Consider the following 18636-nt stretch of genomic DNA (forward strand, 5'->3'; position numbering starts at 1 on the left):
TTTTCACTGACAATTCAATTTCCTCATCTCCACTCAACACCCTTCCTAATACACTCACATCCCACATCTCACACACTACAAACTTTAGCTGCAGACCTTGTTTCATCTACTCTCAACTTGTGCCAATCTTTATTCAATTATTTTTGGTATCTCTGCACAAAAGGGGCTGTGTCCAAGCTCACCTACTTGTATCCCATACCCTCTTTTCCTTAAGCCACAAGACTTTCACACTCCCGTCTACCACGAAATGATCAGACATCCCACCTGCTGTCCCTCTCAGCAAGTTAATTACAATGCTCTAAAATCACAAAGGTAAATAAGTAAGTAAATATATAAATGTAAATAAACAAATACACAATAAATAAATAAAATGAATAAAGTTTTTTTTTTATACCAAACTGCCTCATCCACCTTAGCCAGGTAACATCAGTAACAAATGAAAAACAAATTAAAATAGAGATAAGAGAAAACACTCATAATCTGTGAAGGCAAATACCACAACTGTGTTTTGCACATCTGTGCCAAACACATCCTTTACAAAATACATGGTTAGGGACTAAAAATACAAAGACATCAGTCCCAGCATCATATAAATGACATGCTGAATACCATGTGATTCATCCTCAGAAGTGTTAACAAAATACACACACAATTAGAAACAACAGATTTAGCATCTTAAGTCCAAATGTGTATTTTTGGCTATTTCTCTGCAAAGTATTGTTTAACAAAGAAATGCAACACCTGTGTCTTTTACGGTATGATGTAAATAAGTGTGGCCTCTAGGCCAGAAATGACAAGCTATTAAGTTCATGACATTAAGAGTCAATCAATTGATACAAGAGGATTAGTTCATCTTTCATTGAAAGACAGCTCAAAATTTTTTACTCCTCACTATTGTTTGATATCCTTACTGACCAAAAAAGTAAAACATGAAGAAAGACTTCTAAAACTTGCAATTCAAACAGGTTAAAAGATAAAGAGTAAGATTTGTGAATGCTCCAAGAAAAACTGAATATTGTCCTAACATCACATTTCACATTAACTGTCATGTAAGTCTAATAGGCTTAATAATTTTCAGATACATGTATTCCAAATTGAAATACAAGTGAAGGGTTTTCCCAACTAAGTAAAAATTTCCTTAAGTCTTATTTGAGTTCTAAATGTTGACCAACCACAGAATCCCTAAAAAATTTCTGTTTTGCTGTCTGAATATTTGAAGACTACATATCAACTCCTTACTAGTGCCACTGAGAAAGCCTCTGACTGAAATAATGAGCTTAGTCATCTGTCACATGAAGAAGGCATAACAGCAAACTGCTTCAGCAATCCTGCATAGTCTTCAAACTTCATCACTGACTTTAAATATAATTCCTACCTGCACCAATTACAATCACAGAAGTGATATCAACACAGACATTTGCAGATAAGCATGTTCTATAATGCAATCATACTTTGAGTTAAAGCCATGTCCTCTTGATTCACTGATACTAAATATCATAAATAAATTTCCCAAAATCTGCATGCACATTTAGCTTTGTCACCATAAAGATGAAATTTGTCTTAAAATGTCATGAAAGGTTAACTGATTGAAAGACCTATCATATATTTTATGCAAATAAGATTATTAATGAATATTAAAGCCATTCCAAACATTCCTCAATGTTTACCTCTGGTCTTTACCCTGACTTTTAGATTCTGGATACACTGTACACATAACGGACATGTAATACTGCACACCTGAAAATGAAAATCAACTAATGCAAATGAATTTCAGTAATACTGATTTTCTTCCCTTATATAAAGAGGCACTTTGTTCATATAAATAGCATTCTTGTATCTGGTGATACACTGAATTTCAAAGGGCCAAATAACTATAGTGTTTTGTATCCCTAAATTTATAATCCAATTATAGTATTATGCATCTATTTATACCTTTAAACTTGTGTAACCATACATATAGTATACTATGTATGAAAAATCTTCAAAGTACAATAAAACTAGATATCTATTTCATACTAAGTCAATTCATAACCTGCAAAATCAGGAACCAGAGCGCAATGTGAGAGGACTATAAGGTACAAAATTGCAGTCATTCTTCAGTCTTCACTGGGCTTGACAAAACTTTCCCTCCAAAGAGACAGCTATTTCATTTGGGGATGCAGGTCATACATTGCAAAAATTTCTTTTAATACAAGAAAATATTTTCTCCCAATACAATATGCTATCATGAATTCTGCTCTAATACATTGTATTCAATTCCATGGCTAACTTGAATAATAGTGGCATAAAAAAATTAACATTATATGATTCACAGTCCAAAATGAGTACTTATCTAATCTGCTAGTTCCTGGTAAAATAAGCTCCCAAGAAAAAGCAAATCTGACACAACACCTCAGTTTTGTGAAATATGTCGGTGATTTGTAAAAAGGAAGGGATATGGAGTGGAGAAGCCTAAAATATGGCGACATATTTTTTTCAAAAAACCTCGTTACCATGAAAATTTTCTTTACAATTTAATGTACTGTCATGACCACAAGCTTATGATCAAAAGGAAACCAAGAGAACTGATGAGGAGAGAAAAAGATAAAAAACCTCAAGGAGTTTGTGTTCATGCTAACCAGTAAAGAGACACTATTTTCTTAAGCCACTCTCAATAATCAGTCAAATTATCCTAAGAGATAAAACCATCATGGTTCAAGTTCATTCATGAGACTCATTATCTTACTGATAAACAGATATAACTACTGCAAGCTGGTATAGATAGGATAAAATTACATTTAATTCAATTGGTAACACTAATTTGTACATTTTCACCACATCAAATGTACATTAATTTGATTTAGGACTTAGAAGGGCTCAGTCATATTTCATGGTTAATTATATCTTAAAAGAAGCCAGCACTATCTGCATAGCAGCTATCCGCCCCTTTAAAACTGCTGTGCCATTACATTTAAATCTGAAACAGCATCTATCCCTGTCTGAACCCTTGGTGGAACTACATCATTCCAAGTATACCTAAAAAAGATGGAAATAATCACTACTACCTACAGAACATCCTCTAAAGAGAATATTTATTCAAAAGATATTACAAAGATATGAATTACCCCTTACTTTTCAACACTCAAAAGTGAAAAGGCCTAAACCACACCACTTAGCATATGCCCCTGAACTGATGGTGCTACTTGTGGGTACAAAACTCAACACTTGATCATCTATGGCACTGGATGCAAATTCAACTGCAGAGGTCCCTTGCCTACCAAAGCAACATCAACTACAGTTCCAAGTATCCATGATACAGATAATGAATACCATTTTACCAACCATGGCACACAGTTTTGAGTATACACAGAATCTTTTTTTTCTACCCAGGTGAGTATTGTGGGAGCCAGGGGCCATTTTCTTACTTAATTTTTTAGCTGGCAGCCATCTACCTTATAAACACAAGTACAGGCTACACACCCTACCAAATATCTTCTGTATCCTACAGGAATTGCTTTATACTGTATCTAAATCATACATATTACTAGATAATAAATACAAGGAGGGTAACATCAGAGAGAAAAGTATGTAGTAGGTAGGGTACTGGAAGGGTTAGTGATGGCTGCATTATAAGCCAGCACTTCAATGGTTGTCAAGTTGCACTTTTCTGACCCAGGTAGCCTTTTCTTTCTGTCCACAATCATACAATCTCTCCTTGTTACACAGAACACTCAACAACACATAACTCACACTTTGTAACTCTAGATTTTCCTGCAGATGAATGCTATGCACTAGCCCTGACTTTTGGAAAACTGGCAAGAGCAACAGATAGAAGCTATATGAAGGAACACTAGACAGGAGCATTATGCAGAAGTAGCCAAGAGGAACATTAGGCAGGTGCATTAAGTAAAAGTAGCAGGTTGGAATATCAAGCATGAACATTAGGCAGGGGCATTAATTAAAAGTAGCAGGTTGGAATATCAAGCATGAACATTAGGTAGAAGCAGTTGGTAGGAACATTAGGTGGGAGCCTCTGGAAACACTGCTACAGTTGCCCTTTGCCAGTGAACTGTCAAGGGGGAGGCACTAAAAAACACAAAATGGCACTGGAGTTCACCAGTTTTGAAGACTCTTTTGCCATGACCACATCCTTGAGGGAGTTCTCGGAGAAAATGGGCATCATAGAGATATATAGTGAGTCTCCACCACTTACTGTGAAAACCCAGAAATATGCTAATGTATACCACAAGAGTTCAGAGCATGCTGTATGCCGCTGAAATGATCAAATCTGTGTTTAAATGAGCAAGAACAATATTTGATATAAAAATATGAAAAGATTTTACAGCCAAAGAAAAAAGTAATTATTCTGCCAGACTGATTTCACAATGTCAGTCTTCCAACCTCTAAAATACACCTGAAAAAAACAATTTCTTATGAAACGAAAGAATGTTATGCAAGAATTAAAAACAAAACAAAACAAGAAACAAGTAATTTAGTCCTCAGCTCAATAAGGTAAAAATATCCAAAACCTGTAGTATATGAGCATTGGTAAGATATCTAACGAACGCCTTGGAAGTAGGGAGAACATTAGCACTTAAAATTATCCAAAATGTACCAAAATAACAGTATATACTCTCCAACTTGCCTAAGATATATTCAAATAAGCATGTACAACAATCTTTGATATTAAATAAGAAAAAGTCCCATAGTCAGTTTTTTCCCCCTAATGCTCCTGCCAGATCAGTCTCCCAAACTGAAAAAGTCTTAAATACTGAAATAATCAAATGAAAGTTTGAATGAATGTGACCTTTTTTGTCTTTACCTAGTGCTACCTTGCGGTGTGGTGGGGTGGCGATAGGAATGGATGAAGGCAGCAAGTATGAATATGTACGTGTATATATGCATATGTCTGTGTATGTATATGTATGGGTATGTTACAATGTATAGGTATGTATATGTGAATGTGTGGGCGTTTGTGTATATACATGTGTATGTGGGTGGCTTGGGCCATTCTTTTGTTTGTTTCCTTGCGCTATCTCGCTAATGTGGGACACCGATTAAAAAAAAAAAAAATAATCCCTGAGGACAGGGGAGAAAGAATACTCCCCACATATTCCCTGCGTGTCGTAAAAGTGACGAAAAGGGGAGGGAGCAGGGGGGGATGGAAATCCTCCCCTCTGGTTTTTAATTTTCCAAAAGAAGGAAAAGAGAAGGGAAAATGGCAAATATGTAAGGAAAAATAATCATAATAATAATGGTCGACATGTAGTAGTTGGTAATCAGCCACTGACCTAGGAGGTATATAAATAGCACTACCTGCCTGGGTATCGGAGAGGTTAGTGACAGCTGCATTGTGAGCCACGCCTCAGTGGATGTTATACTACACTCTTCCAATGAGTTCAAGTGAGTTGGTAGAATAATGTATGATGTAAAATATAGAAAGATTTATGGTCTGTCAAAGAAAACTCAATTATTTCATGTTAGTATTCTCAGCAAAGGCAGTAGTTGGTAGGCAGCCAACAACCAGGGAGGTATATTACCAGTACTATCAACCTGCATATCAGGAAGGTTAGTGATGGCTGTGCAATGAGCCAGCACTTCAGTTGTCAAATTGCACTGCTTTGCCCCAGGTAGCAGTCCTTTATGTCTCACCCACGCATGGACTACTGGCATTCTGTCCTCAAACATACAATATCTCTTTGTCACACATAACATGTGACAAAACTAGCTCACAGTTCATTCTTCGTAACTTTAGATTTTTCTGTGGTAAGCACTATGTGCTACACCTGCTTTTTGGCAAAATGTTAGGAGCAACAGATAAAAGTAGTAGGTAGGAGCATTAGGTAGAACTATTAAGTAGTAGTAGTAGTAGTAGGCAGGAACATTAAGTAGAAGCAGTCAGTAAGAACATAAAGTAAGAGCCTCTGCAAACACTGGCCTATTAAAGGTGAGAAACTAAAGACTAAATATTGATTATAAAAATAGTAAACTGAAAAGCTGTCCTTACCATGAAAAGATATGATTTTTTTTTTTTTTTTTTTTTGCTTTGTCGCTGTCTCCCACGTTTGTGAGGTAGCGCAAGGAAACAGACGAAAGAAATGGCCCAACCCACCCCCATACACATGTGTATACATACGTCCACACACGCAAATATACATACCTACACAGCTTTCCATGGTTCACCCCAGACGCTTCACATGCCCTGATTCAATCCACTGACAGCACGTCAACCCTGGTATACCACATCGCTCCAATTCACTCTATTCCTTGCCCTCCTTTCACCCTCCTGCATGTTCAGGCCCCGATCACACAAAATCTTTTTCACTCCATCTTTCCACCTCCAATTTGGTCTCCCTCTTCTCCTCGTTCCCTCCACCTCCGACACATATATCCTCTTGGTCAATCTTTCCTCACTCATTCTCTCCATGTGCCCAAACCATTTCAAAACACCCTCTTCTGCTCTCTCAACCACGCTCTTTTTATTTCCACACATCTCTCTTACCCTTACGTTACTTACTCGATCAAACCACCTCACACCACACATTGTCCTCAAACATCTCATTTCCAGCACATCCATCCTCCTGCGCACAACTCTATCCATAGCCCACGCCTCGCAACCATACAACATTGTTGGAACCACTATTCCTTCAAACATACCCATTTTTGCTTTCCGAGATAATGTTCTCGACTTCCACACATTCTTCAAGATATATAAAAGATATATAAGGAATATAAAACAACAAATCTATCAATCTATATCCGACACCTTGCTCCCCACTAGAACTTCCTTTAAGGGGTGGCCACAGCAATAGAGTCTCCACAACTAGTAAACCCCAGTGCCACTTTTTAGCCTTTTGTGCCTCACCCTTAACAGGCCACTGGCAGAGGACAACTTCTGCACAGTCTCCTACCTAATGAGGAGAAGTGGGAGACCAAATTGGAGGTGGAAGGATGGAGTGAAAAAAAATTTGAGTGATCGGGGCCTGAACATACTGGAGGGTGAAAGGCGTGCAAGGAATATAGTGAACTGGTATGATGTGGTATACTGGGGTCGACGTGCTGTTAATGGATTGAACCAGGGAATGTGAAGTGTCTGGGGTAAACCATGTAAAGTTTTGTGGGGCCTGTATGTGGAAAGGGAGCTGTGGTCTTGGTGCATTACACATGACAGCTAGAGACTGAGTGTGAACAAATTCGGCCTTTGTTGTCTTTTCCTAGCATGCACAAGGAAAGAGGGGGGGGGGGGGGGATTTCATGTGTGGTGGGATGGCGACAGGAATGGATGAAGGCAGCAAGTATGAATATGTACATGTGTATAAATGTATAAGTCTGTGTATGTATATGTATGTATACCGGTGAAATGTATAGGTATGTATATATATGTGTGTGTACACATCTGTATGTGGGTGGGTTGGACCATTCTTTCATCTGTTTCCTTGCACTACCTTGGTGGGATGGCGACAGGAATGGATGAAGGCAGCAAGTATGAATATGTACATGTGTATAAATGTATAAGTCTGTGTATGTATATGTATGTATACCGGTGAAATGTATAGGTATGTATATATATGTGTGTGTACACATCTGTATGTGGGTGGGTTGGACCATTCTTTCATCTGTTTCCTTGCACTACCTTGCTAACGCTGGAGACAGCGACTAAGTATAATAAATAAATACTCCTACTTAATATGCCTACCAGCTACTTCTACCTAATGCACCTGCCTAAATGTTCCTACCATCTACTTCTATCTATTGCTCCAACCATTTTGCCAAAAAAGTAGGGCTAGTGCACAGTGCTCACCAAAGAAAAACATGAGATATAAAGAAATGAGTTAAGTGTTATGCATGAGGAGAGATTGTATGCTTGTGGACAGATTGCCAGTAGTCCATGTGTGGGTGAGGCAGAAAGAAAAGAAAGCTACCTGGGTCAAGGGAGCACAATTTGACAACCACTAAAGTGCTGGCTCATTATGCACCCATCACTAATCCTTCTGATACCCCAGGTGGGTAGTACTGTTAATATACCTCCCTAGTTGTTAGCTGCATACCAACTACTACTTACCAACTAATCAGAAAGTGATATATTCCACAGCTTACGCATGGAGAAATAAAAGACTTGTGGTAGACACAAAAATCAAGATAACTAACTTACCATTTGCTCCAACCATAAGTTTTTAATCTTAACCAGGATAAGTATAAGACATGTTTCTTAGTTATGTTATTCTACAACTGTTTTATTTCATGAGAAAAATATATTCTTTTTCATTTTCCTTTTACTATTTCAGTACTTATGAGTTGGGGGAAACCAACCAGAAGAGAGAGAGCACTTGGGACAAAATAATTGTTTTTCTTTGGCGATAAATTTTGTCGTATTTCATATTCATTATTGTTCTACCAGCTCATATGAACAAGACTTTGGGAGTATGAATGGTATACACTGTGTTATTCTGGTATATTCTGTCTAAATTTAAGCGCTGACATTCACCCTCCTTACACTGCATTCATTATATTCATTCACAACTAACCTAATACTTAGGTGTGTAGATTTTCTCAATTCTTAAGCCAAAGGCATTACTTGTATTATTGCATCATCACTTTATTCTTGTGTTTAATGAACTATGGGGGTTCCCTGAAATAGTGAGTGAGCCTGAATTACCACAACTACACTGGTGCCTAAACAGAAACTGGTGGAAAAGCACCATACATCCTAGCCACGCATAAATGATTGTATTAAGTGTTTTATAAAAAGTGTACCAAACTATATTACAGCTTAATAAGGAAATCATGTTCATTAAATGTAGTCCAATTTTTGAATTACTGAACATTGTACTCTCATATATAGTCTCTCAGCATTAAGCTTGAGATGCAAGTTGTATCTCATAGATGGCAACAAAATGGGAGTCTTTTGAGAGAAATGTGGACTTTTTGATCACCTTGCACATGGAAGTATTTAGCTGTTAATGAGTTAACAGCAGGAACCATAAAAAGATGTGAAGCAGCCTTTTGTGTGGCATAGCTGCCTGCCTTCTTTGTATAAATAAAGTGGCCAGGCACAGAGCACCAAGGCTGATGTACTTTCACCATAATATACAGTACTTTTGCATATCATCTCTTTATAGTTTTGTTGAATAAACATTTGTACTGAGATATAAAATGATGATTTTCAATTTTGAAGCACTCATAACAAGACTTCAAGTATGTCTACACAATTATCACTTCCCCTGACCTTCTATTTCCCATACAGTTATTGCAATGCCACCCATGGTTTTGCTTATCATGGGGTATTTCAGGTACTTAACCCCACGGTTGACGAAAGACCTCTGTATAGCAACATATCCCCAGTCCTCAACACAAAGTCTATATAGAGATACTATCATACCTGCCAAGTTCATGTTACATACCAATATATACAGGGACAAACAATCATTCAAAATCAGTTTATATCATGCTGCAGTTTAACTTTCCCAGATTAAGTAACAAGAACTTTTGCCAAGAAAAGGAGTGCACAGTGACTTGACCATAAACATAAAACCAATGGAAATCCAACAAGTTTCTTGATACGACAATAAGACCAATTCATGAAATTTTGTAGAATATCTTGAGTTGAATTCCCAGCCTAGAAGTCAGTAATTAATGGTATGATGGTATCAGGCAACAAAACTAGGTAAACGAGGTGGCCGAGCCAGTACTTTCATTCTAAGGCCAATATTTTCATTCTAAGATTAAAAAGAAAAAATTTTATGAATTGAAGAATTTGATTACATCCTTTTCAAGCACACTTAAAAACTGATAGAACACATTACATCCAAATCTAGCTGCCTTTGTCACCAATCACAGTGTGTGACACAGGTCATATTAAAGGAAATGTTCATCAGAGAGCCACTGGCAGCCTAGATCCCAGAAAATATGGCACTTTAACAAATGATCATCAGATTATGAATCACCCATATCAAATCTTTTTGCTATGCTCACTCTTATAGGCCATGGAATTGAAAGCAATAGTACAGTTAGTCAAACAATATCAAACCAACAGGAAAAAAGGTAATGAGTTTTGGATCAAAATATATTAACATCTAAAACTGCAAGATAACAGATAAAATCATTCTATGTAAAACCATCTTGACTCAGTCAAGTGAAAGAAAACACAGCACCTACATCCCCATCATATCTGAAAAGCATCCATGTGGACCACACCTAAAGGACTTCTATAGCAGTCTCGTGCACAGAAGACACTTTCCACCACAGTATCCACAATCACATATGTGAAAAAGTCTCCATAGCAACCAAAGTATCATCGCAACAGCATTGGCACTATTTAGGTGACAAGGTGTTTTCGACCACGTATCTTGTTGATGAGGTTACAAATCTTGAGGGCAGGACCAAGTTTAAGCCCCATATACTTCATCATCATGTCACTGTTGAGTAGTAAGAGAGCTTTCCCATCTATCTCCTGTAAAACATTACAATGCAACATTAATAACTAATTGAAATATTTCTGGATAGAGAATTGATAAAAACTTAAAATACAAAACACAGTTAAGAATATAATCTATATCAAGGGGCTAAATCTTCTGATTTTACTGGGTTTGTTCAGGTTAGACGTCATCAATAACTGTTTCAAAATATACCATGTCTGCTGTCAACAAACAATGCCTTTTCTTATACACAGCTTTGTCTTTGGTTGGTCTTCTGATGGATAAATTATCTTAATGGAAAGGGAACAAAGGACACATGCCAAAGGAGCCTTCTGCAAATGAGTGGGTAAGATGAGTTGCTTGAGGACCATTACTTTTCTTGATTTGTGTGAAAAGTGAGGAAGATTGCAGCACCAACATACATGGGGACCTAAATAAACTAAAGTTGGTCTGATATTTGGCTGATGAAAACTGACCCAAGCAAATGTTGATCAATGAGGATGAAACAAAATGAAAGAAGACCTCGATATCATTATCATCTAGCAGGAAATAACCCTTAAAAGTATGAGTTACAAGGACTTGGAAGTCAGCAGTGTCCTCAACCTGTAACCAGGATCCCACTTAAGAACAGTAATGAAGACAAACTGTCTTCAAATATCTGAATAGCTTTCTACAACTTGGATCAAGAAATATTCAGCAAGCTGTTTACATCCTATATGAGGCCAAAACTAAGTGTGGTCACTTCACACACAGAAGTACAAAGAGCTAATACAGAAGGTCTAAAGGAAGGTAACAAAGACAGTACCAGAATCAAAATAGCTAAGTTACACGGATAGGATAAGGGCTTTAAACTTGCCAATGTTACATGAAGAGAGAATGGTGACCTGATCACAAACATTGAGTTTTAAAATGGATCAGTGACATGGACAGTGAACAGTTCCTTGAAAGATGCAACAAGAGGACATAACATGAAATAAAGTAAGAAACTGTATATGTAAAATATATAGGGTTGAGGGTCAAGTCAATTGGGAGGAAAGTTTGAATGGAGAAAAACAGGAGGAAGTGAAGTGTTTTAGATATCTGGGAGTGGATCTGGCAGCAGATGGAACCATGGAAGCGGAAGTGGATCATAGGGTGGGGGAGGGGGCGAAAATTCTGGGAGCCTTGAAGAATGTGTGGAAGTCGAGAACATTATCTCGGAAAGCAAAAATGGGTATGTTTGAAGGAATAGTGGTTCCAACAATGTTGTATGGTTGCGAGGCGTGGGCTATGGATAGAGTTGTGCGCAGGAGGATGGATGTGCTAGAAATGAGATGTTTGAGGACAATGTGTGGTGTGAGGTGGTTTGATTGAGTAAGTAACGTAAGGGTAAGAGAGATGTGTGGAAATAAAAAGAGCGTGGTTGAGAGAGCAGAAGAGGGTGTTTTGAAATGGTTTGGGCACAGGGAGAGAATGAGTGAGGAAAGATTGACCAAGAGGATATATGTGTCGGAGGTGGAGGGAACGAGGAGAAGTGGGAGACCAAATTGGAGGTGGAAAGATGTAGTGAAAAAGATTTTGTGTGATCGGGGCCTGAACATGCAGGAGGGTGAAAGGAGGGCAAGGAATAGAGTGAATTGGATCAATGTGGTATACCAGGGTTGACGTGCTGTCAGTGGATTGAATCAGGGCATGTGAAGCGTCTGGGGTAAACCATGGAAAGCTGTGTAGGTATGTATATTTGCGTGTGTGGACGTATGTATATACATGTGTATGGGGGGGGGGGGGGGGGGGGGGGGGCCATTTCTTTCGTCTGTTTCCTTGCGCTACCTCGCAAACGCGGGAGACAGCGACAAAGTATAATAAAAAATATATAAAATAAATATGGAGTGAGTATTTTGAAGGTTTGTTGAATGTGTTTGATGATAGAGTGGCAGATATAGGGTGTTTTGGTCGAGGTGGCGTGCAAAGTGAGAGGGTTAGGGAAAATGATTTGGTAAACAGAGAAGAGGTAGTAAAAGCTTTGCGGAAGATGAAAGCCGGCAAGGCAGCAGGTTTGGATGGTATTGCAGTGGAATTTATTAAAAAAGGGGGTGACTGTATTGTTGACTGGTTGGTAAGGTTATTTAATGTATGTATGACTCAGGGTGAGGTGCCTGAGGATTGGCGGAATGCTTGCATAGTGCCATTGTACAAAGGCAAAAGGGATAAGAGTGAGTGCTCAAATTACAGAGGTATAAGTTTGTTGAGTATTCCTGGTAAATTATATGGGAGGGTATTGATTGAGAGGGTGAAGGCATGTACAGAGCATCAGATTGGGGAAGAGCAGTGTGGTTTCAGAAGTGGTAGAGGATGTGTGGATCAGGTGTTTGCTTTGAGAATGTATAAGAGAAATACATAGAAAAGCAAATGGATTTGTATGTAGCATTTATGGATCTAGAGAAGGCATATGATAGAGTTGATAGAGATGTTCTGTGGAAGGTACTAAGAATATGTGGTGTGGGAGGCAAGTTGTTAGAAGCAGTGAAAAGTTTTTATCGAGGATGTAAGGCATGTGTACGTGTAGGAAGAGAGGAAAGTGATTGGTTCTCAGTGAATGTAGGTTTGCGGCAGGGGTGTGTGATGTCTCCATGGTTGTTTAATTTGTTTATGGATGGGATTGTTAGGGAGGTGAATGCAAGAGTTTTGGAAAGAGGGGGCAAGTATGCAGTCTGTTGGGGATGAGAGGTGGAAAGATGGAGTGAAAAAGATTTTGAGTGATCGGGGCCTGAACATGCAGGAGGGTGAAAGGCGTGCAAGGAATAGAGTGAATTGGATCGATGTGGTATACTGGGGTCGACGCGCTGTCAACGGATTGAATCAGGACATGTGAAGCGTCTGGGGTAAACCATGGAAAGTTGTGTGGGGCCTGGATGTGGAAAGGGAGCTGTGGTGTCGGGCATTATTGCATGACAGCTAGAGACTGAGTGTGAACGAATGTGGCCTTTGTTGTCTTCTCCTAGCGCTACCTTGCACACATGCGGGGGGAGGGGGATGTTATTCCATGTGTGGCAAGGTGGCGAGGGGGGGGGGGCTGGAAATCCTCCCCTCATTTTTTTTTCTTTTTTTTCTCCAAAAGAAAGAACAGAGAAGGGGGCCAGGTGAGGATATGCCCTCAAAGGCCCAGTCCTCTGTTCTTAATGCTACCTCGCTAATGCGGGAAATGGCGAACAGTATGAAAATATATATATATATTGCTACCTCGCTATCGCAGGAAATGGCAAATAGTATGAAAGAAAAAAAAAAAAAATATATATATATATATATATATCTTTTCTTTCTTTCATACTATTCGCCATTTCCCGCATTAGCGAGGTAGCGCTGAGAACAGAGGACTGGGCCCTTGAGGGAATATCCTCACCTGGGCCCCTTCTCTGTTCCCTCTTTTGGAAAAAAAAAAAAAAAAAAAAAAAAAAAAAAAAAAAAAAAATATATATATATATATATATATATAATATATATAATAAATATATAATAGCCAACGAGCACTCTCTGCACACACAACACTATATAACTTGTGGTCCTGACCAGTGGATGTGGCCAGCTTCCTGAACATTGCAGAAACCTCATAAGGATGGAAGGGACCCCAGAGCAGGAAGTAAGCAAATAAGTGAGCAGATGTGAGTGACGGAGGGGATGAGGGGGCTAAGGTTCAGGGAGCAATGAGGAATGCATGGAAAGAGAGGTTGTTATATGTAAGGGCAAAAATGGATATGTCAACTCCATCCTCAGTATCCAAACTCTGAAAAAGTGAGCCACAAAAGAATGATAATAATAAAAAATACCACTCATCTATAGAGAATGGCTTCAGACCACAACACTCTACCATCACACTACACACTGATCTCATAAAACATATCCTACATGGATTCAACCATCCACCTCTTACTCAGCACTGGTGGCACTATACATAAATAAAGCACTTGACACTGTCCTCAGTCACATCTTCACATTAAAAGTACCTGACATCACCCTCAACAACAATGATAAAATGTGGTTGGCCTCTTCCGTAGTGGTTGCCACAATGGCTTCACATCTAAAAAGCTTAAACTTTACATTGGAGTTCCACAGGCAGTAGTTCTTTCTCAGTGAATCAAAATTACATCACAATACCCTGACACCACAGTAGCAAAATCAATCATGCAGCAATTCTTTACACACTTGGAACACTGACACACCAAGAACAGAATGACTGCATCTCCACAAAATCTTCCTTCGCTCGTCTAACCTTAAAGAGACACAAATCCAGCTCATACCGTCCATTCACCTCAAATGGATAGTTACTCCCAATGAACAAACACCAATCATTCTATGAATCACATATGACACACATGATATTCACTTCCTATATCAATAGTATTAGCACAATAGCAACACAAACACTAAATGCCCTTAGAACACTAACTGGCATCAGATTTGGACATGAAAAAGAATCCTTCAACATCCTCTATAAACAATTCATCCACTACATCCCTCATCTACCTAGTCCTTCACCCCCTCAACTGTAAATATATTAAAGTTGCAAACCACTCAAAATAATGCCCTCACAACAATTACCAGATGCCTTTCAACCACAAATACTCAACACCTTCACAAAGAAACAAAGATCCTCCAAAACAGTCCCACCTTAACATGCTTGGCACCAATTCTATGCAACAGCACAAGACCCCTCCTATCTCCATCACTCTATATCTAACAACCAACTTCAACATAGAAATAAAAAGCTTATCCCTGCCTCAGACTTCAGTAACCTCTCGACTCACAAGTCCCCCAACTACCAACAAACATAATATTGACAAAACACAGGCACACTGTAATAACTCAATGAGCACCAAACAGCCAACCTCCCAACTCAGTCTTAAACTCTAACCTACCAGACATACACCAATGAGACCATATTCCCCAAAAAACACAAGTCACACTCTCCTGCCTACACTCTACACATCACCCACCACTACAGACTGTTTCAACACACCCAAAGACCCTTCAAGCACATGATACAACTACCATAAAGAAGAAACCAAGCACTTCCAACTCAATTGCCCTGTACAAAACTTTATGACCTATGATTAGTGAATGTAGCCAGCTTCATAAGCAATGATTCATTCCACCGACAGTACATCATCCCCTGTATACCACATTGCCCCAATTCACTACCCCATGCATGCCTGCATGTTCAAACTCAGTCACTCAAAGACGTTTTCACTCCATCCTTCCATCTCCAACTTGGTCTCTCCCTACCCCTTGTTTCCTCCATTTTTGACAAAATATCCTTTATGAACTTTTCCTCACATATCCTCTTCATATCCCGACTATTTCAAAACACCCTCTTCGGCTTTCTCAACCACATTCTTCTTGCTACTACCCCTCTCTATCTATCTATCTGAATATCTGATGCCTGTTCCACTCTAGAACTCCCTCAAGGGGGTGGCCACAGCAATAGTCTTCATAACTAGTGAACTCTAGCGCCATTTCTTAGCTTTCTGTGCCACACCCTTTAACAGGCCACTAACAGAGAGCAAGTCTAATGCAGTGTTTGCTGAGGCTCTTACCTAATGTTCCTACTGACTACTACTACCTAATGCTCCTACCTACTACTATCTATTGCTCCCATCAAACTGCCAAAAGGCAGGGCTAGCACACAGAGCTCCCCACATAAAAATCTAGTTACAACGAATGAACTTCACACCTTTCTCTTACCCTTATATTACTTACTTAATCAAACCACATCACACCATATACTGTCCTCAAACATTTCATTTTCAATAAATCCACTCCTCTGCCCATACTCATCTATAGCCCATGCCTCGCTTCCATACACCATCACTGGGACTAGCATACCATCAAATGTACCAATTTTCACCCTCCCATATAAAAAACTCTCTTTCCACACATTCTTCAATGCTCCTAGAACCTTTTCCCCCTCACCCACCCTGACTCACTTCTGCTTCCAGTTTCATTTGCTGCCATGTCCACTTCCAGGTATCTAAAACACTTCACTTCCTCCACATTTTCTCCATTCAAACTCACACCCCAACTAACCTATCCCTCTGCCCTGCCATACTCAATAACTTTGCTTTTATTCAAATTTATTCTCACCTCTCCCAAGCTAAGAGACCAACTCCTAAAGTTCTCATTCGAATATGCTACTACTGCTCAGACACCAGCAAACAACAAATGATTCACTTTCCAGGCCCCTTCACTCCCTTCAGAGTACTTACTCACCCCTCTCTTCAAGACCCTTGTATTTACCTCCTTCAACAACCCAACCATAAACAAATCAAAAAACATTCTGTCAAACCTCAGGCACATCACACTGAAACCATAAATACCCTGAAAATCCTAACTAATTAAAATAAGTCATCCTATTTCTTAAGAAATCAGACTGCAGCCACTTGGCCACACTTGATCTTAAAGGCTTTCAGCATCTCTTTTTTACAACAAACCAGGGGCCATGACTTTCACTTTGTATGCCTCTACATCCAAAACACCCCACATCTGCCACCAACCTAACACTGAACACATTCATCTCTGCCTGCAACCAATGGGAGACATTTGACAGATATCTCTTCAGAGGAATAATATGCAGATAAGGTTCTTAAGCTAAGTGTGCACTAATAATGAGTCAGCTGATATTACGAACTTTTTGAAAGCAAAATATATGAATACCTAGAAATCAAATTATTCTAACTCAAATACCTTTATGTGAACATGTCTAAATCTAAAAATAATCAAGAACAAGTTTCAACATCCCATTAATGAATAACTTCTAAAGTGCTACATATCATATGAAGTATCACTATTCATGCATGCATCATTCTAAAGGTTTTCAGCATAGCCTCTTACACTTGCACCTCCAATATTAACTTATGATTAACTAGTCTTTTGGCTTCACTTCACATCATCCAACTCACTTATCTTTTTAATGGAATGCTAATCATATATGATTCACTAAGATTGTGCTGTTATTTGGATAAGAAAAAATCCCAAGAAGTAATCTTGGCCAACTAACATGTCGTCTAAAGAGATCAGCATGGTTGGCTAGGGCAGGATCAGTGGCAGCAATGTGTTTGATGACTTCTTCTACAGTCCACTCTGCTGGATCACCACGTGGCCGAGGACTATGACCAGGCTCACTTGCTGACGAGGGAGATGGCTCTGGGAAAGGATGACTTGATAATCTAGGGTTATCACAAGAACTACCAAACTTATACAAATTTTTATCCCAGAAAGGATGACTTGATAATCTAAGGTTATTAACAAGAACTACCAAAGTTATATAAATTTTTACTCTAAAAGACATTTATTAGTTACATAGCGATGCTGTTTCCAGTGAAGTGGGGTAGCACCAGGAATTGAGGAAGGCAAGCAAGTATGAATATGTAAATGTGTATATATGCAAATGTCTGCATATGTGTATGTGTATGTATATGCATGGATGTGTATATGGTGATATGCATATGTGCATGTATGGGTGGTTATCAGTGCTAATGTACCTAGCCATGAGAAGAAAGATCATGAGAAGCAAGTATTTAAAGCATTTTGGAAGCAGCTGAGAAAGATCTTTAGAGAAGCAGTGCTGGTATGTGCAAAAGATGCTTGTGGAATGCAAAAACTGGGAGGTGGGTAGATTAGAAATGATAGCAAGTGGTGGGATGACGTAAGTAAAGTTGCTAGTAAAAGAAAAAGGGGAGGCATTTAGGTAGTACTCATGAAGGATGAAATGTGGCAAGGTGGCTAGAGGAGATCGTATTAAAAAATGGGGAGACTGTGGCTGATTGGCAAGAGTTTTCAATATATGTATGGATCATGGTGAGGTGCCTCAGGACTGGCAAAATGTATGTATAAGTACCACTGTATAAAGGCAAGGGGGATAAATGTTTTCAAACTACTGAGGTGTATGTTTGTAGAGTGTACCAAGTAAGGCATGTACATAGCATCAGAATGAGAAGGAACAGAGTGGTTTCGTAAGTGGTAGAGGATTTGTGGATCCGGTGTTTGCAACGAAAGAGTGTGAGAAACACTAAAATAAATGCATGGATTTGTGTGTGGCATTTGTGGATCTCGAGAAAGCATATGATAGGGTTGATCAGAGATGCCTCGTGGAAGGTCTTAAAAAATATACGGTGTGGGAGGAAAGCTCATTGAGGCATGAGAAGTTTTAACCAAAGGTGAAAGGCATGTATACGAATAAATAGGAAGACAGGGGTGTGAACTGTTCCCT

The 18636-nt window shown here is 38.9% G+C and overlaps 1 protein-coding gene across 5 annotated transcripts in view; it reads right to left on the reverse strand.

Annotated features, from left to right (window-relative positions):
- Positions 1–1600: 1600 nt before the first annotated feature.
- Positions 1601–18636, reverse strand: part of LOC139760852 (polycomb protein SCMH1-like) — a 96326-nt gene continuing 79290 nt past the window's right edge. For all 5 annotated transcript variants that reach the window (XM_071684546.1, XM_071684548.1, XM_071684544.1 and 2 more), the window contains 2 exons: positions 17425–17570; positions 1601–10429 (listed from right to left, as the gene is read on the reverse strand). In XM_071684546.1, coding sequence (XP_071540647.1) covers positions 10295–10429; positions 17425–17570 — 281 coding nt within the window. In that variant the 3' untranslated portion in view covers positions 1601–10294. The remainder of the gene's footprint in view (positions 10430–17424; positions 17571–18636) is intronic.

Source organism: Panulirus ornatus, chromosome 38, assembly GCF_036320965.1.
Source record: "Panulirus ornatus isolate Po-2019 chromosome 38, ASM3632096v1, whole genome shotgun sequence".
Taxonomy (NCBI): Eukaryota; Metazoa; Arthropoda; class Malacostraca; order Decapoda; family Palinuridae; genus Panulirus; species Panulirus ornatus.